Source organism: Haliaeetus leucocephalus, unplaced genomic scaffold, assembly GCF_000737465.1.
Source record: "Haliaeetus leucocephalus isolate CR32 unplaced genomic scaffold, Haliaeetus_leucocephalus-4.0 Scaffold439, whole genome shotgun sequence".
Lineage (NCBI taxonomy): Eukaryota > Metazoa > Chordata > Aves > Accipitriformes > Accipitridae > Haliaeetus > Haliaeetus leucocephalus.
In genome coordinates this window covers 8,154,369-8,173,707 of record NW_010972875.1, presented here as the reverse complement: position 1 = coordinate 8,173,707, position 19,339 = coordinate 8,154,369, and the positions used below count along the sequence as shown (strand labels likewise).

The window sequence follows — 19,339 nt, the reverse complement described above, 5'->3', positions numbered from 1 at the left end:
TTCTGCTCCAGGAAGCCTCTTGCAACCTGGAGCAAGGAACCGATGCCAATATCAAACATAGCAAGGAACACTTCCCCTTCTTTAAAGGGATTTCTGGCATCCTCTGGGCTGGAATAATTGTCAGAAACCTGTTTCTCTAAAGTTCTGTGTAAAGAAATCCTGCCTTGCTCTACTATCCCTACCACACCATTCCACCTGTTTCTAAATTAAGCTGCGTTGACTAGAGGTCTGTGCGATCAGTACTTTTGCTTAATGGAAAATAGGTTAGATAAAAATGTTTTTAACCAATTACAATAATAATATAGCACTAAAAAAGAAAACTGGGAGAGCTTTAATAGTGCTGTTAGAACTATTGAATTGAATAGTGGTGAAATAGGTTTATTAAGCTATTACACTGAGAATTACAGAAAATAGAGATACCAGCCAGACGGTTAACGACGCAGCTTTTTATATAAAGCTTCGTTTAAACTTCTCTTCCCATTTCCCCTTCCCAAATACTCTGGTGTGCTGCTATAGGTCTGTTGGTAAAAAGGCTAAACTAGGTGAGAGAGAAATTAGATGATGACAATAGCATGACTGCTGAAAGAGAACTATGGAAATGTATGCTTTGAGCCAGAAGCTTTTTGTAACCTCAGAGAGAGGTCATTCAATTACAGAACTACCAGCTAGTAGAGAAAGTATAGAAGATGGCGAAATTCAAAGAAACTGGAAAAACATAGCACGCATTTTAAAAATTCCTGCCATGAATCAGGCAAACTTTTTACAGAAGTGAGTATGTAGAACTCAGTCTAGATTCTGTGCAAGTATGCAGATGCTCTATTTCACAGCTGGTGACTAAAAAGTGTATATTTAAAAGGTGTGCAGCTCCCCCTGTTGCTAATCAGTTGCTGAACTGTCCTTGATTTGTAGCGGGAAGAGGACCAGGCTATTGCCTCTTTCTTAATCAGCCTTTTGCTTCTGCCCGACTCAGTACAGTCATAGACTTATTTGCAACATCCTAATCAGTAGGACAATAATGAATGCTGTGATGCTGCAGGTTCTGGAGCATAAACATTACAGAATTACTCTGACAGAAGGGAAGGAGTCTGTTAAGGAGAGGATTGTATTTATGAAGAAATGGGCTGGTGACACCTGATGGAGTGAAAAAGATGGCATAGTTGCATGGAGTTTAGGAGACAGATATTGTTTGCCTGCGATGGGTGAGGATTTGAAGAAAAGCTTCTAGGATAACTTCAGAGAAAAAAAAAATATAGCTATTTTTATATTATATTTAATATATATTATATTTGTATATAAATATGAAAGGATTCTAGTAGGAGCTCTCCATATGCCTTCCATTTCATCTAGAAGGTTTACCTTCTGCACTACGGTTCCAGTGTGTCACCACCTTCTGTGGGCATCTTGCCTACTGCCAAACACCAAAATTAGTAACCCAGTATCCTTACAAGAGATAGGTTTCATTTCAGCTTTATGTAAAAATGAATAAAATAAAGCTATATCAGGCAGTTTTTCACAGAAAAAGAAATTCTCTTAAGACTCAAATAGCACTTTCTCTTTTTTTTTGAGTAATAACAAGCACTTTACTGAAAAGACTATTTGAAAAGCAGTTTATTTCTTTAGTCAGTGAAACTGTTAAAAAGAGGGGGGGCATCGAGGAATAACATGCATAACTGTCAAGAGACATTTCTGGAAAATGTTTCTTTAATATGGTGATCCTTTGAGGCTCAAAGTGCAAGATTAAAAAGGCTTCTAAAACTGGTTGGCTTTGTGTTTTATGTGGCCGGGGAAGGGATTAATGATGATAGCTTCCTTGGAAGGAGACTTTTTAAGTTGCACAGTTGCCTATGAGAGAGAATCATCTGGAGGCTCACTTGCCTGTTCAATAATTCTAAGTGTCCCTTAGGATTATAACTTGTGTGAAAATGTTCTGAAGGTCTAAAGATGTGGCCTTTTTCAAATGTTGAAGTCGATTCGAGAACCATTTCTATTTTCAGAGATTTAACCCAGGTATTGTTATGAGTGTTTTAAATGTTGCGGCATCAGGAGATGTCAAACATGTCAGATTCATAAGTTTCTCTATTTGAAATCATTATTAAAATTAGATATACAGTCAGAGGGCTGGAAAATGGTTATTTTGATTAAAAGGGAAAAGAGACTAGTTTTAATAATTAACCTTTTATTTTTTTACTTATCCCAGGTGGAAAAAGTTGAAGAAAATTAAGTGAATTTGGATTAAAAAAGACATATTTAAACAAATCATAGTAGATGAGACAACTGTGAGAGAACATTTGAAATTGTCTTGGTTGTCCGTGAGACTGGATAGTTGCTTTTTCACTATCATGATTTTTAACACTACATTCCTTGTCTTTTTTTTTTTTAACAGGTGATTTTAAGCTCTGCTATGCTTCATGCTATGTCATCTGCATGAATTTTGCCAGCATGATATGCTATATTCAAAGAAATTGTACCTAAATAAAAAGGGGGTGGGGGGGGAAACACAAAACACTGTGTCTGAACAAAATACTGTATGGCCTAATATAGACACCCCAGCTAAGACTGAGAGATGCTGCATTAATAGACAATCAAAATGGGTAATTATTTATGAAACACTTTAGGGAATGGTCTTAAAGAAGTTACTGCTTTGAAAGCAGTTGGTGAGTTGTGTTTTTTTAATAAGAAAGGTAAAATATTTATTTTCAAATATATCAGATTGAATTTTGAGTTTTTAAGCAGTGTTGATTTCACAGTGTCTTGGGTTTCAGTTTTGTTTTGTATTTTTTTAACTGGCATTAGATTTGTATACGTAAAAGAAAACAAACAGAAAAACCCTAGTGCCGCTCATATTGACGTCAGGAAATGTAGATACAGTTCCCTGGTGTTCATGTGACCATTACTAACTGTCAATTTTTTAACTGAATAAATGTAACTCATTTAAAATTTTGCTTTTTGTAGCTTCTAAGGTTCCAGAAGTTTTTTTTCCCCCGAGTTGCTTGATGTCAATTTTATCCAAGTTTCACAGTGAAGCACTCTCTTACCCTTCCCACGACTGTCACAAAGGCACTCTCTCTCCCCCACCTACAGAACCAACTTGTGAGAAGTTGCTTGATGTCGATTTTATCTTCTCTCCCCTACCCAGACAAATGACTTGTGAGATTTCAGTAAAAAACGCATACTGTATTTTTTTTCTTGTCTTCTCTCTGTATCTCTTTATAAATTGATGCCCCACTCTAAAGGCTAGAGACCTTTGATTTGTGTATTTATATTACTGGCTTGGAATTTACTTACACAGCACTTGTTGGAACATGCAGAACTTAAAACTACTTTTGTATCTTCATGTGTACAGTTGCTGTTCTCTTCAAATGATGGAGCAGCACTGCAGAGCGTTTGCATGTGCACAGGAGGGTTTATCAAGCACAGCCCTTCCCTCAGTTTATGGCATGGGCAAAACACCCTTCTTTAATTCTTTCAACTCCCCACCCTGGATATTTCTTCTGCTGGTGAATTGTCAAAGAATAATATTTTCAAAGGAATAGAGATGATCTGAAATGTCGGCTATGCCACCAAAAAAGGAAGCGGAGACTTGAATTTAGCTGGGAGTGCAACTCGTTCAGAGCATGCAGCTCTTGCTTTGAAAAGCTGTGTGATAACGTGCAACCTGTCAGGGTGGTCTAACACTTTCTCCCTGATCGTTTTGCACTGATCAAAATGTAAACAATAATTGAAATTAATTAAATGTTCAAGGAAGGGTGGGAGGGAAGGATATCCTGTAATTGAAGCAGAATGCCTAGAGAAAATGGTAAATATGCTTAGCCATTTTTACAGTCTGCAGTTCTTTTCTTTCTGTACTATCACACTAGATGCCCATGTGAAGATATTCATCTTTTGCCTTTGGGAATTAAATAATACTTGTGCAAGCTGTATATTACTTCTACATGCCATAAGCCCCCTGTGCCCCAGGAGTCAAAACAAAATTAGCTATAGAAGTGCTGCAGTTGTAGTTAAAAACTGTCAACACCCACCAGCGATAAGACTAATAGCAGGTAGCAAGAAAGATTATCAGTTTTCTTAAAACTGAACTTTGGAAATATCAATATATTTTTCCATAAACTTATCAAGAAGAAGAGCTGTAATTACAACTGCTGCCACACCTGAAGCAATGCTGTTCAATGGCAGTTTGCTGTCTTGCAAGCTTAGAAACAAAAAACATGCTTATATGAGAATGCAACTGTTAAGTACTTGTAAAGATTAGCAATCCAAAGGTTAGTTGCACTTCACTTCTGAGTCTCAGGCATTAGTGATATAAATTCCAGAAGATTTCAGCTATTTGAGGGTAACATATAATAGGAACAAAAATGTCCACAGTCTTACGAGCATTCTTTGTAGCACAGGGTGTCTATCGCTGTCAAGACTCTTTGGCAACTGTATTTTCACTTTGGAACTAAATTGAAATAATCCAGAAGAAATACACATCTACAGTACATGCCACATGTAGATGGAGAATCTTAGGGGTTAAATGTCACCCGTGTCTCCATTGGCAAAAGCCTGTCGCTGTAACTTGCCAAGGGTGCTGACTTCAGGGGCTGTACAAGGTCATCTGTGGAAAAATGCTACGTCAGTACGGCAAGTGCCATTACATCATTATTTCCCCATCTCTGGAAATTAAGGATAACTCGGGTTATATTAGGATGAAACTGCCTGATCCTCTTAATTCAAGATCAGAGACTTTTTTGTTTAATATACAGTATCTGGGACTAAGACGTAAGTAGGCTCAACCACCAACCCCTTTCTAGAAATGTGTTGTAAAACTGCTTCACGTGAATAAGGTGGCAGAGTTCCAGCTGCTGCGCAGCCTGCCCTGAGCTGGAGGTGCAGCTGAGGTGAGGGAAGCCTGCGTGGCAGCAGGCTGCCTCTTACACCACTTGCTGGATACAGCCCCTCCGTAACTTTCCAAGTTTCCAGACTTGGTATCTGACTACTGTATCTCAAAACAGCAAGCCCAAGCACCAGCCCAGCATATACATACCTGGTTGCATGACCCTAGGAAGAGCAGGCTTGCTTGTGAACTGGACCTGTACTTTGGTTCAATAGGTTTCCTTTGAAAAACTTTGTCCTGGCACAATGGAAGATTAGAAGTTTGCCGTAATCTTTGCTTATTGCACTTTGCCACATACAGTGTAATGAGACAGGCTTTACCTAAGGATTGGGAATAGGCACCTTTGAAAATAACAAACACAAGCTTTTTTCATTTTAAGCATCTCAGTTGATGTGAGATTTTTTCATCCCAGTAGAATTGACCATCATCTCCATTTTGTTTCTCTCATCTGGAAACGAGTAGTTGCAGGCAGTGTGTGCTTTTTTTAAACCTCTGCTGTGTGCACATGCAGTCAGAGATGCAAACTCCGGCTTTAACGGCTGCTTTGGAGGTTCCTTTGGCAGCGACTGAAATCAGCTGCATCCCACCTCAGCAGCGAGAGCTGCAGGGCAGATGGGAAACCTGTGGTGGACAGTTGGCTATTTATTTCCCATGCTGCAGATGCAAGAATTTGCAGAGCCCTCCCTTAAACACTCGCTGTATTTCACGTTCTCCAGCTACAAAAGAACAAAAAATTGCATAGCACTGTGGCAACTTAAACCTTAACTAGTTAAGTGTTTCCTTCATGTTCTAAAATGCAAGGCAACCCCCAAACTTACCTCCATTTAAAAAGGAAAGAGCAGTATTATTTAAACTTTTTCTGTATTTTCTTCCTGAAAAGCCAGGCCTTGGCTGGCTAATACACCAACCAGCTCCTTCCCCAAAAGTACCACCATCTAGGTCATGGCCATGCGTAATGCCTCAGGACAGAAGCATTTATAAAGTCGTGTGTGACACGCTGCCCCACCAGTACAGCATCAAACCTGCTCTGTCATCTTGAACCTTGAGATCTTGCAATTCCCAGCCTGCAAATGGCTCCTCCAACCTACCTGAGAGCAGCTCGAACACTGCCACTGCAGGACTGAACTACAGGTGCAGTTGTATTTCTTCCACGTGAGCAAGCTGATGCAGCCAAAAAGCACTGAATAACCCTCCCCAAGCCCTTGGCTACAATTTCATAGCTTGAGCATCTCTAGAAACATCACATCATCTCCCCATTCCCCCACCCGATCACACACAGATTCTCCTCGGCCTCAGTGCTTTAACACACAGGCTTAATGCTCCTGCAAGCTGGTAAATAACTTGGCAGGACAGTATCGCGGAAGAGAGGAAGCCCGAGCTACAGCAAGCTGCTGAAAATGTGTTCCCATATGCCCAGCTGTGCTGCTAAACTCATTGCAGCTCACTGAGGAGGAAGAAGTTTGATGAAGGTGCAGTACACGAGCCTACTGAACTGCGCAGCTCACAGTCAGATAGACATGCCCCATGGTTCCCACTTTATCTCTTGGTATAAGAAGTAGAGAGACAGTTTCTTTTACTAAGAGATCAGTAACTTCCACTTCGGGTACAGGGTGGGGAAAGGAGGGGCAGGGAATGAATTATTGCTCACATGCATCAGCATCTCAAGCCTCAAAAGCCTAGCTTTCAGATCCCCACCCGCTGAATTCAGAGGGCATCACAAGTGACTGCAGCATCAGTCCGGATCTTCCCATGTTCTGCCCTCAGCACCTCCTGCACAGGGTGTTCCAGCCCAGGGGCCAGCGACCCAGCACATATTCTCCCAAAATGTTTTAGCTCTAGTAAGAAGGCTTGCTTCATCTTACCAACAACATACCTACCTCTTCAATTAAGACCCGCTACTTTAAGGAAAGTATGGGCAAAGGAAAGGCGTTAACAAAATCTGGAAGTTTTTGATGCAAACTCACCCTAAAGGGCAAAACACTTTTTTATTTTTATGTACATATATATATATATATACCCACACACACTCAAGATATTACCTGTATCTCAAGTATCCAGGTATTTTGAGACAGAACAGCACCACACACCTCTCCGATGACAATGCACTAGAAATACAAGACAGAACTATGATGAAAGCTGCTAAAATCCCAACCCCTGAACGAGCCAACAAGCAAGAGAGGTGGCCAGGGTGCGAGCGCTCTGAGACGCTGTGGAAGGACACCATTTGTGCTAGAGACAGCGCAGCAGGCACAGTGCTGCTAAAAATACATCAGTGGAGTCCTCCATCACCCTCAACAGGCTTCAGTTACATCCCGACTAGATGCTTTAAATTGTGAGAAATTCCAACAGGCACTTGACAACATTAAATCACTGTAACTAGTAGCAACTACTAAAGCACCTTTCAAAGCTTTTACTATAATTTCATGAGCTGTATAATTTCATAATAGATTTCCAAGGATAAGTCAATGTTTGTGCTTAAAAAAAAAAAAAAAAAAAAAAAACCACTATTCAAACTCACTCCTACCTGCCTAGCTAGCATTAGAGAACAGCCAAATACATTGCTGTGACTGGTCAGAAGCAGTGCTTAGCATCATGTATAAGTTTGTAATAGTAAAATATAGATGTGGAAGATGCAGAGATTTGTTCTGCAACTTCACACTTACCTCTACCAACAACACATTAAATAGCTTCATTTTTCTGTTGATACTAATTGTTTTCATATCAAAACAGCTTTAAGCAGTGCATATTAAGTTTGGATGGCTTCTACTAGAATATGGCCAATCAGTTTGGCTTTTTGGATTTTGAGCAAGAATTTTCAGCACCACAGTTCCTTTACCCAGGACACATCTGTATAAACATACTGTAGCCCAGCAGCTCCACTTTTGATTAATAGAACAAGCAGTTGTCCAGCAAACAGTTAAAAGTTTAGGCTCGTCCCTATTTTCAGTTCCCTGTTCCTGCCCTGTTTTAACATGACCTCTGCCACAAATCCCCTCCAAGAAGGAGTTGAAACATGCCAGGGACAGAGTGTGTGTTTCCAGGCTGTGGGAAAGAAGAGGCTGCAGCTTTTGGCTACAATGTTTGGTTCAAAAGGAAAACAAAACATAACAAAAACCCAAAGAAACCAAAAAACCGCAACACCAAACCAAGGCAGTGCCTCACCTAGTAATTACCGATGGTACTGCCAGCAGCACCCTTCCGTCAGGCCGAGACATGACCATTTAGACCTGGAGCCTGAAACTAGCCTGTTTTCATACCATTGTGCATGACAGGCATTGCGCTGCTGCAGTCTTAAGAGTTTGAGAAATGTGGCATTAAGGGGTTTTCGCGGCAGAGAAACCTAAGAGAAGGATTAGGGACTGCTCCGTTTGTGAGCTACAAATGGAATGGTCAAATTTGTAATGCTCCATATTACTTCAGCTTCAATAAAAGGCAGATTCATAGTATTAGAAACCACATTTTCTGTTTTACAAGACTGTCACTGAGTAGATCTTAGTGGGTTATTTAAATCATTAGCTCAGAATCCAAATCATCACTGATCTTCAGCCGTCAACATTTTCAAAGTCTTTATAACACTAGCATTTATCAGTATCCAAAATAAATTTAGTAAAATTTCCTCACCTTAAGTACGTAATCACTAGGTAAACATTTGTGGCAGGAATTACACAAACCATCAAAAACAATACTGAAAATAACTCAAATGAAGACACTATGTTTTATTAATACTCTTCCAGATTACATTTCTATTCCTAGAAAGAAAAACCGGAACACATCTAAATCTAAGAATTCCATTATTGTTCAATCCTGGGAATGGAACATTGTTAAGTTGGACCATGTTATTACTTTCCATATACTTCAGTATTTCAAAATAATAAAAAAAAAGTCAAATAATACCACCTCCAGACATTGCATATTGAACATGGGGTAGGTTGTTAATCACCACACATCAATTTCCTGATAAAAATCCCTGATTAAGAAGTTTTCCCTCTAAATTCAGTTTATAAAATTCTCTGTTGGTGGCTCAGCCACTCAATGGTATAGGAACTGCTCCCAGGTTTCTTGTTGCTTAGATCCAACTTGGGCGCACCCTGGAACTGAAGTCCTTGGAGGTGGGAGCTAGCAGTTTCCTTCTTTACACCTTCTGTTGAGCAACATGGAACAAGACACAGTCTGCTTCAAGAAGCCTTAAGAACCAACTCTTGAAGAAACAGGAAAGGTGGCCATGTGTAACAGAGGAAGAAAAGAGGAAGCCTCGATACTTATGAGTAGATCCTCAAACCTCAGCTGAGCCAGGTCCCACAAGCAAGAAAACCACACTAGTCCCACCAAGGGAGCAGGCACCACAGAATAAACAAACCAGGCAATAAGCAGATCTCCACTGCAGAAGCTGTCCATAAATCTGTCAGTCCCATCAATCATTCGCTATAAAAAGTTCAGTGTCTCATCTTCAGTGCTTAACTATAATTCTGTACATTATATACAAAAATGCACAAGGATAGCTGCTTGATGCTTCCAATCCTTGTTCTTTTGCAGTGATGAAAATTTTTAAAAACCAGAGTCTGGACTTATAAATAGTGCAGAAAATGCAAATGCTAAGAAGACAATGCCTCCTATGATTGTCACTGAAAAGAAAACAGAAACCAAAAAGAAATTAGATACTGAAAGTTAAGTATCTCCCATGACACATTACAGATTTTATTTTTTTTTAAATGTCCGATTCCCAAATAACCTTACTTTAAAATTTATGCTGCAAACAGTGGACATTGTTTCTAGCTCAGTGTCAGGACGCCCATATGTCTAACCAATATGCCATCCCACTGTCTAACTCCATCTACAAGAATATATTCCGGTCCTTAGAAAGAAGCTTGGTTTTACTCTTACTACTTTACCTAGTATAAAACTGAGGTTGACACCTGCTGTTGAGTATTTGGCTGTATGGAGGAAAATAAAATACAATATTCTCATGCTGGAGCAAGCCATCAGTTAAGAGTGACATACTAATTAGCATTTTTTGCACAGTTTAGGTAACTATATTGAAAGAGATAGTGTCAAAAATATTAACTGCTTGCAATGGCCACAATCTGCTAGAGGCTGGGACAGTATTCCAGGAAAGCACCACTGTATATGTTCTCCTACTCTCCTCTGAACAAACTAATGGGCTAGATGGATCTCTGGTCTAATCTAATAAGGCTATTCCTGTGGCCAAAGATCCACAATGAGATTATTAGGAGCATATTAAATCATTGTTAGATTAGCATTTCATCACCAATTTCCTTGGCAAACAAACACAACAGAATGCATGTTTCACTTTTTGCAGTGAAGTTGGTTTTTTACAACCTCTGCAACTACAGAACAAATATTTATAGGAAGAAGCTTCACAGAATCCTTCCCAGGAGCAAGAAACCTCACTACATCACAGGACTGACAGTTGAAGCAAGCTGCAACCTAATCTAAGAAAAAAAAAAAAAACCAAACAAAAACCCAAAACCCAATGTAACCTTACTGGTCCTTCCTGTTACAGATAGCAGGTATGATAAAAAAAAAACCAAAACATTTCTGCCACACACAGAGTAGCTTTTAAAGCTTTTATATGGCTGGCATAACTTCTAAGTGTGCAGTTCTCTTGCTCACTTGGAAGGTCTCCACTCAGAATTGCGACAGAATTTCCATTATTCACTGTCAAACAACACATACCCACTATTCAAAATACTGTATTTCCTTCCTCTGGTCTCCTACAAGCTAGCTAACAGTGAAGCAAAATGTGTTTCACCTGTGTCCATCTTTAAACAGCTACAATACCCATTTTGATTCCTTAAATTGGAGTCAGTAAACAGTTAAGTTCAATTAAGGCCAGACCCCTTACAAGCACACTCAGACTCTGCCTGGCAGGAGGAATGAGCTGCGTAAGGGGGAGCTGACTATGCAAGGGGGCGGAAGGGGGTAGGGGCGACGATGGAAGACACAGACAAAAAACAAACAAACAAACAAAACTTTTTGGGTTTTCCAAAAGTTTTGAGAAACACTGTTCCCAAGCATGTAGTTATTTAGACCACAAACATTACCAGCATTAATGCATTTTTTTGATTGGAGTGAGTTTTCACTTACCAGTCCTAACAGAAATTTTTTGTGCTATCATTCTCCCTCCGATAACTGCTAAACCAGTGCATAGGCAATGTCCCACTGTTCCTCCTACTGCCACACCATAGGGGTCCTGAGGAAAAAACACAGAAGGGAAACATCAGCACAACTGAAAACCCAAGAGTCCTACAACTACCTCCTGCCACAGAGGAGCAATGCCTTGATTCCCTGGGTGCACACTGTCAAGCATGGAGGATACTCTCCGGTGTTTGCTCTGCTATCCATCACTGCCTTAAAGACCAGTAACAGTGTACATCAGCTAGCAAGACAGACAAATCTAAACCTAACTAATATAGGAGCACGTGGCATGTTTCAACCAAGAAGCATCTTCGAGTCGTTAAATATAGATCCAGAAATCGCTCTGCTGTACTTAAACAATTAAGCAACCTCTAGAGGGAAGGTGGCAGCTGTTGAGAAACACAATATGCATCAGCTGGAAGAATACCAACCTAATTATAAAGAAAGAGAAAAATAAATCCATGAACTGCAAATGAAAGCTTTCAGCAGCTAAAACATTCCGACTCCTTTGTCCAGCTTCCCATGCTTGTGCTCTACACTCTGCCCTCTCCTGATCATCCAAAGAGGGAAGTATGAAAGAATTTAAGTCCGGAGGATAATAAACTGTTCTCAAAGTTTATTGTCAATGACAGCTTTCAAACACTGTGTAACAAGCAGCTACTCAATATGTGAACAACTCTACTATGTAAAGAGGTTTCTCAGATCTACTTACAATTTACACAGATAAGGGCAGCATATGTATTGAACACCTCATAAAACAGAAGACTTCAGCATTAAAACCAGAAAACAATCTTTTAATGACCAATAACGAAGGCAAGGTAGGAGCATGACTTTCTGCTGTACAAAGATGAATGAGGGAAAGTGGAGTTGAGTCCCTTGCACATCTCTATGTGAGACTTTTAGCTCCAAGAGGAAAAAAAAGCTGCTGCTGTCACATGAGGAATGCATGAAATCTCTAACAGGCAAACAGCAAAACTGTCTAAGAAATTATACGGTATGAAGACAACACCGACTAGCTAAAAGTACCAAAACTACAAGCCAGCGAGAAAAGGTGGCAAGTACCAAGCAGAGGACAGGTGGGAAACCACCAAGAAGTGCAGGTCAGAAGCAGGGCTGTGCCAGCAGAACACACTTGCCTCCAGGATCAGGACCCAAAGTTCCCAGAAATCCCTGTTTCCCTGTGGTCAGCAGTTACCTGTACAGCTCCCACTGGCAGAGGGTGGATCTCGCCCCCCACCCCATTCCCTAGAACTGTCCCTGGAAGGCAACAAGTTACAATGGCTTCCCTCAGCATAGTGTCTCCAGGAGCAGAAGTGCTCAGATGCAGCAGGTGAGGCAAAGCCAGTCTAGTAGGACATGGCGGAGTTTCCTTTTCTGTTTCCTTAAACAGATGAAAAATTCTTATACACAGTAAACTATTAAGGTGTGAAATCAAGTTCTTAAGGACTGTTGTCAGGACTAGGTTCATGCAGAAAGACTTAACTGATTCTGCTGGTGTATGCACCGAGACTGCCAAATGATCACTCTTTTTTTCCTCCAAAGGAGCCCTATTTGTTTGTTATGACAGGATGGACACTAGTTTCTTAATGAACAGTCACATAGTATTTTGTTTTCTTTTCATTGAAGAATGTATGGTCACAGCCAACTTACCACACTGCTCAAATCTCCATATAAAGATAATTTCTTTCCTCATAAGCATTTCTGTAATGCTTCCGCTATGTATCTTAGTACTTCACAGACACAGATTTATCTGAATGTATTATGAAACAAAGGGGTATAAAACAATCCCACAGATAAAATGAAAAAAGATACAGATCATAATCATTCACTGATTTGGTAAGCCAAGATGAAGGTATCTTCAACTCATTTTTTGTAGTATTTGTTTTTGTAGCACTTATACAAATACTTCATATGCTAAAGGCACAACATCCCAGAGTCTTTAGTTGCAATGCTGAGCACTTCACAAACCAGACCAGTATCTGATGGACACTTCCTAATGGGACACTCAGAAAACACAAACCAGAAGTCAACAACAAAGAAGGGCTTCAGCAACTTGCCTAGCATCATATAAAAACTTGGGAAAAGGCAGTTAACGGTTCCTCATTTTCCAAGATGGCGTGTAACTGCCTGAACAATGAGATCATCCTGCTGTTCCCTGCCTTCTTAGCTCTAAGCACCTTCCTTACACTGTAATAGAGACAAGAGATTCCTACAGATTACAGTCTCTTTCATTACACAGCCCTGATTTATTCCTAGGGAAGGTCTGAAAGTGCACTGAAAGAAGCATGAGTCCTACGGAAAAAATGTAAATTATCTCAATGCATGAAAGAGCACAGACAAGCTACTTATGTTTATTACAAGGTTGACTATAAGTTTTAATTTTCCTTTAAATATAATACAGTTATACACATTCCAATCATCATGCTGAATATCATTTCATTTAGAGTATTACTTACTGCACAGCAGTTTAGAGTTTATTTTAGTTCTATACACTGTACCATATTCACTTCTGATTTTTAAAAGGAGGTAACTTTTTAACAGCTTTAAGTTTGCTGGGATGAAGGTCTCTCTTTAAAGCTACTGTGTTAAAACTGTATGACTGCACAGATCAAAGAAACATCTGTTCTGTAACATCGCTCAGCACTGTAACAAAAAACAATTGTATTCAGCTGCATGATATAAAACAACTATTTCCAGAAATGCCTGTGCAGTCCCAATCATGTAACAATAGTTTTAATACTACACAGAGCCTCAGTGCATTTATCTTCAGGTCTCAGCACAGCTGTAACACTAAGTAAGGCACAGCAAGGCAGCAGGTACAAATCTGATACCTCCTGCAAGAGTATTTTGTCTCTCCCACTTCTCTACAGGCAACCCAAAGTGGGCAAAAGAACAGCGAGCATTCTGCAACACTCACCTCTCTGGCAGCCAAGACTATGGTTGTTAATTGGGAACGATCACCCCATTCTGCTAAAAATGTTAAAGTAAAAGCTTGAACAAAGATTGGAGAAATAAAGTGTAGCCACTTCTTCTGAGGTATAGTGGTGCCTGGCCCTGATTCCACATCTCCTGGCCCATTTAACAGTTTAGTTCTCTGAAGCTGTGGAGGACAAGGGAAAAACAAAACAAAACAAAACAAAACAAAACAAACAACTGTAAGATTAGAAATGTCATCTAAACAACCCAAATGAAATACTTACACAGTAAAGCTAGCCATTTAGTATCTGGAATTTTATTAGCCTGTGACTGCTGCATTATCAGTGTATTACTTATATTAAATACCATTTTAAAAAACTAGCTACATACATGCACACACATACGTGAGTGTACATATACACACACATATATATACGCACACTTGTAATCACCTCTAACCTCCAGTTATTGTCCATCTTGTACTGCCTGCACTTAGACAGCAGTTTCAGTAGGAATGACACCTGATTTTTAACCACAGATTTCCTACTATTTTTAAAGCAGGGATCCCCCTCTTCCCAAGTGGTGGCTGTCTTATTAGGATTTGATTAAATAAATAAATTAAAAAGAAATAAGATTAATACTCTGCACTATTCCTTAGAAGTGGACCAGTGTATTTAGAAAGTTATTATAACAGAGACTTTTGATGCAACATTACAAACCTCAGCATTAATCTGCCTGGCCATAAGAAGAAATAAAAGTAGAGGCAAGAGTAAACTGTTAATGTCCTCTTTGCTAGTAATGCATTTAAAAAAAAAAAACAAAACCAACAACAAAACCCAAACAAACAAAAAAACCCCACACTCTATGGCCAAAGCTTCTTTTCTCCTGAGAAGCCAGGCTTGCCACAGAACTGGAATCACCTGTTGAAACAGCCTCCAGGGGCCACTTCTGTCCCATTTACCACACGTTTTCTGTGTCATATTATCAATCACAGACACAACTGAACACCCCAAACAGGACAGTGCCATTCTGCAGCTTCATGGCTCTATTTCATCAGCCACAATTCACAGAAAGTTGATGACTTACTTCCTCATCTTTTTTTTTAATTTCTGCTTGAACTTCCTCCAGCTCTTCCTGACCCTCATCTGGACTCATTTTCAAGCCTTCCCGAAGCATTCGGATGCCAAAAATTGCAAACAGTGCCGTTGATACATAGTATGTGTACACACGAGGAATAACTGTGGTGGCATAGCCAAACAAAACTGAAAAGAAAACAAATGCGTCATTTAAAAAAATAAGCATGAGGATCAGAATTGTTTTTCCCACATCTAAGAAATGCTTGCTAGCAAAGTCTGCAATTCAAATACCCACCAGTAGATAAATATTGTGTCTTTTATTAGTTTTATATAATTTTCTTTTTTTTTTTTCAGGATAACAACACTCTAGAAACTCCAACCATTACTGGTCATGCCAGCAACTGAAGTCCATTAACACGCAGACAAGGCATACCAGGCAAAGTTGATGTGCTGCTATTCCCAAGAGCCAGTCCAAGCAACATTATCTTTCCCATCAAGGACTATGCAAGTCCTGCCTTTCTCCAAGCATGCCATGAAACTATCATCTATAATCATGTTAGATTAGTCACAGTGTATACCAGTTAATTCCATTTTTATATATGACTACATGTTGGATAGCATCTCTTTCCAATAATTTTATTTATCATATAAAGTTATAATGAGATTTTCTACAAGTTAAATCTACCAGACATACCCACAAATCATCCAGCTGCGTGGATCCACGTCTGTCTTCTTTTGCCAAGTGCAAATACCTGCACGCTGCTATTCCCTTCTCTCCCACACTCCCCACAAATACACAACATAACAACTTTGATCTTCCTTTAATTTAAAAGCATTGATCCCACTCAAAGACCAAAAAGCTACCTCCACAGTGCATCTACTTTTATGGGTATCGAAGGTGATCAAACTAAGCCAAAACTAGTTCTCAAATAAGAAGAAATATGTATCCAGGACAAAGTACTTCTTCACAAAGTAACACTAGTTAGCATTTTTGGACAAAAAAGGCCTGTATAAATGAAAGGAAATTAAAACTCCACACCTAACATTCAAGGCTGCTTGGACCATGCGCTCACAACTGTCTCTGTTGATTTACTCCACATGCAATTAGCTAAAAGAAAGGATACTACCATGTGTGTTTTCTTGAACGCTTTCTTAGTTGAAAAATGCACTTGGAAGTTATTACATAATCTGGAAATTGATCTGGACTGCCACTACTAAAAGACTATGAGACCAAAATTAATCAGGCTGTACTATCAGCAAACACAGCACATACACGCATGAATAACAGTATTGGTTGCACAGCTAATTAAACCAGAAGGAGTTAAACTAAACTTCTTTTTAAAGACTGAAAATACTAAAGCAAAGCAATGCAAGAAAAAAATACAAAAAGATATTTAATAATTTTTTTAGCATTACTTGCATATACAACCATAGCCATAATGAAATAATCAGAATGCTAAGGCAGCTTATTTTGTCAGGCACAGCTTGAAAAAACACCCCAAGTAGTGATTACTTGGAGCTATTAAGTTTAAGTGAGCGTGTTTTCATGAAATCAAGGTGGGCAAACCCCCAGGAATTTCCAGACATAGCTTGTATAAAACAAGGGCAGTGGAGAGAGGGGAGACGGGTGGAAAAAAAAAAAAGGCTCCTTTCTGAAAAGGAAGAAATAGTTGGGAACCTCTAAACTGGGGGATAAAACATAAAAGAAAGCTTTTATGAAACAGCATCAAGAAGATGTGAAGAAAGACTTAGTATAGAAAAAGAAAGAGCCGTAACAGGCAGGAGAAAAGAGATCGCAAGATTTAAAGAATAGCGCATCACCTATGGTACTAAACAACATTAAATGAAGCAAGCAGTGCAGAAGTGGAAGAAGAGTCAAAGACTGTTAGATTAAGTGAGTAATAGAAGAAACTCATACAGTGCTGTCATTACACACAGTGCAAATGGAAACTGCTCTAAGACTGCAATAATAATTGCAGCAGTATATATAGCAACAGCTACACACCCAAAAACCTTTCATAGAAACACTTGCTGAGAACCCTGAAGCCAGTTAATCGGCTGTCTCCAGTGTATAGAAACCAACGAACACTATTTCAATTATTTCTGAAATGGGCATAGTTAGAAATGAGCACGCATACAACAAAATTCATGCTGCATCTGATACACCTGAAGGCTGCTCCATTTTACGATCACAGCTACGTAAGCACCCACAGCTACAGGTTCAAATGCCACCTGACACCTCGCTTCCCACCCAGCTCTTGGCTTTGTCAGTACCACCCATCCCAAAAGATCGTGGCAGAACGTCATCTTCCACTTATGCAGCTCCCAGCACAAATCCAAACAGCTACACATATGGGGATACAAGTCAGACGAGGGAAATTTGTCATCATATTAAGAAACTTTTGCCTTAGGAGGAAAAACAGAAGTCACTCCCACATTCCCTTTAGGCACTGTAATTAAACAGGAGCTAAATATAAAAAGGAAACCAGTGGCCCAAAAATCAAGGAAGTGCTTAGGCTCCCAATTCCATTCCTCTTCCTTAAATTCATATTGAGGTCTAAGGAGCACAAACACCTCATTAGAGGTAAGAGCCTAAATATTCAATCTGAGCCATGGTCCCCAGGAAAATCTTCACACTCTCCTCAAAACAGAAGACTGCACATACCTACTACCTTCATTTTAATTTCAATTAAGATTTATTGATAAATACGTACCCAGCACGTTTTAAGTGATGAAGCAAAAAGAAATGAGTGCTAACCTGATAAACACGTCATCAGTCCCAAGGCAAGCATAGCACCAGCCAGTACAGTCAAACGGTTGTACCGCATTGCCATGATGGCTGCAATGAAGAAGGTCTTATCCCCCAGTTCTGATACGATGATGACCGATATAGCAGCCACAAATGCATGAATAAAGCCCAAATTAGTCTTGTCAGCTGACTCTTCATTGACAATGTGAACTGGAGCAACTGGCGAGGACCCCTTCTGTAAGAGCCGGGGGAAAAAAAAACAACAAAAACCCCACTAGTTAATTAGGCTTGAATAGCTAGTTTGCAGACGTACTGAGCCTTGTGTTTCTCCTGTCATACCATACTGCATAGTGTGACATTTTAAGTATACACCTCTCACGCAGCATTAATGATCATTAACTAGTTACTGGCTGCCACCTACCTCAAATCACTAGTTAGGCACTTGGCAAGATCAGATCATGCACCGATTATTAAAGCAGTACTTCACTGCACACACTATTACCAGAACATGAGAACCACTATTACAACAGAATATGGGGAAAGCTGCTTTAGTTCAGCTCTAATATCGCTGTCTTTACAATCCCTGGCTATTTATTTTATGACCTTGACCAAAAAACCAATTTTCTGATATAAAGAACTAAACTCTTCAAACCAAAATTGGGTGACTAAGATAGATTAGGAGAAATACAAAGTCCTTTCAAAACCTGTCATAATCACTTTCTTCCCTTGCAAAATCTTTGCATCTCAGACGCATTAACAATTTGTGCATGTTTTCATCAGCTTTTTGTGTTTTTTGCACATACCCTATGTTTTTTGAAAACTAGCTTTAAGACTTTCCAGTGGTCAAACTGGACCAGCACACTCCAGATCTCACCTACTCAAGTGAAGTTGTTGACTTTTACAGAGATTAAGATATCTACAATCAAAAGCAAGACCCAAAAGAAGGAAGACGATGTTCACATACTTGACCAGAAACGGCTAAGAAAACTTGTTTCAGCACATCTACCAGCAGAGACAGATTGCAACGTGTTCTAACATCGTGGCTTCCCAGCATTCCACTTCTAGCAGTGCTGCAAGGTTTTGGTTTTGAAATTTGAAAGTTTCCATGCTCTATATGATACACGGTGATTTCGCAGAGCTCCTTCACCTTTAGCAGTGCTGTAAATTTTGGGTTTTGCCATTTAAAACTTGGTATGCTCTACATGCTACGTCAAACCATACGTTAGTAATTTCTTCACCCCTCTGTATGATCCCCCGGCACTAGAATCCCCTAACCAACACCACCGTTTAAATAGTTTTAACGCAAAGAAATTAAGCATCGAGGAAAAACTGGCGGGTTTCGAGTCGCAACAGAGCCTGCCTTCATCTGCTTCTGTGAGGAAGAAGACCTGGAGAGGTCGGTTCCTCCCCTCAGCAGGCAAGCAAGCAGGGCACAAAAATGTTTATGTGGTGGAAAAAAAAGGACATTAGCCCATTTTTCACGTCGGACCCAAATTCCCCTCTTTCTGCTAAAAGAGGGGAATTTGGGAGTCCGACAGCCTCCGAAAGGCGAGGCGTCCTGCAGGCCGG

At 39.8% G+C, this 19,339-nt stretch overlaps 1 protein-coding gene across 1 annotated transcript in view; it reads right to left on the bottom strand.

Moving 5' to 3' along the window:
* Window positions 1–8,578: 8,578 nt before the first annotated feature.
* The window catches only part of TMEM165 (transmembrane protein 165), a 12,185-nt gene continuing 1,424 nt past the window's right edge, over window positions 8,579–19,339 (bottom strand). Inside the window, exons 3-7 of the mRNA XM_010574572.1 lie at window positions 17,780–18,044; window positions 15,032–15,207; window positions 13,947–14,129; window positions 10,979–11,084; window positions 8,579–9,495 (exon numbers count right to left, since the gene is read on the bottom strand). Coding sequence (XP_010572874.1) covers window positions 9,419–9,495; window positions 10,979–11,084; window positions 13,947–14,129; window positions 15,032–15,207; window positions 17,780–18,044 — 807 coding nt within the window. The 3' untranslated portion in view covers window positions 8,579–9,418. The remainder of the gene's footprint in view (window positions 9,496–10,978; window positions 11,085–13,946; window positions 14,130–15,031; window positions 15,208–17,779; window positions 18,045–19,339) is intronic.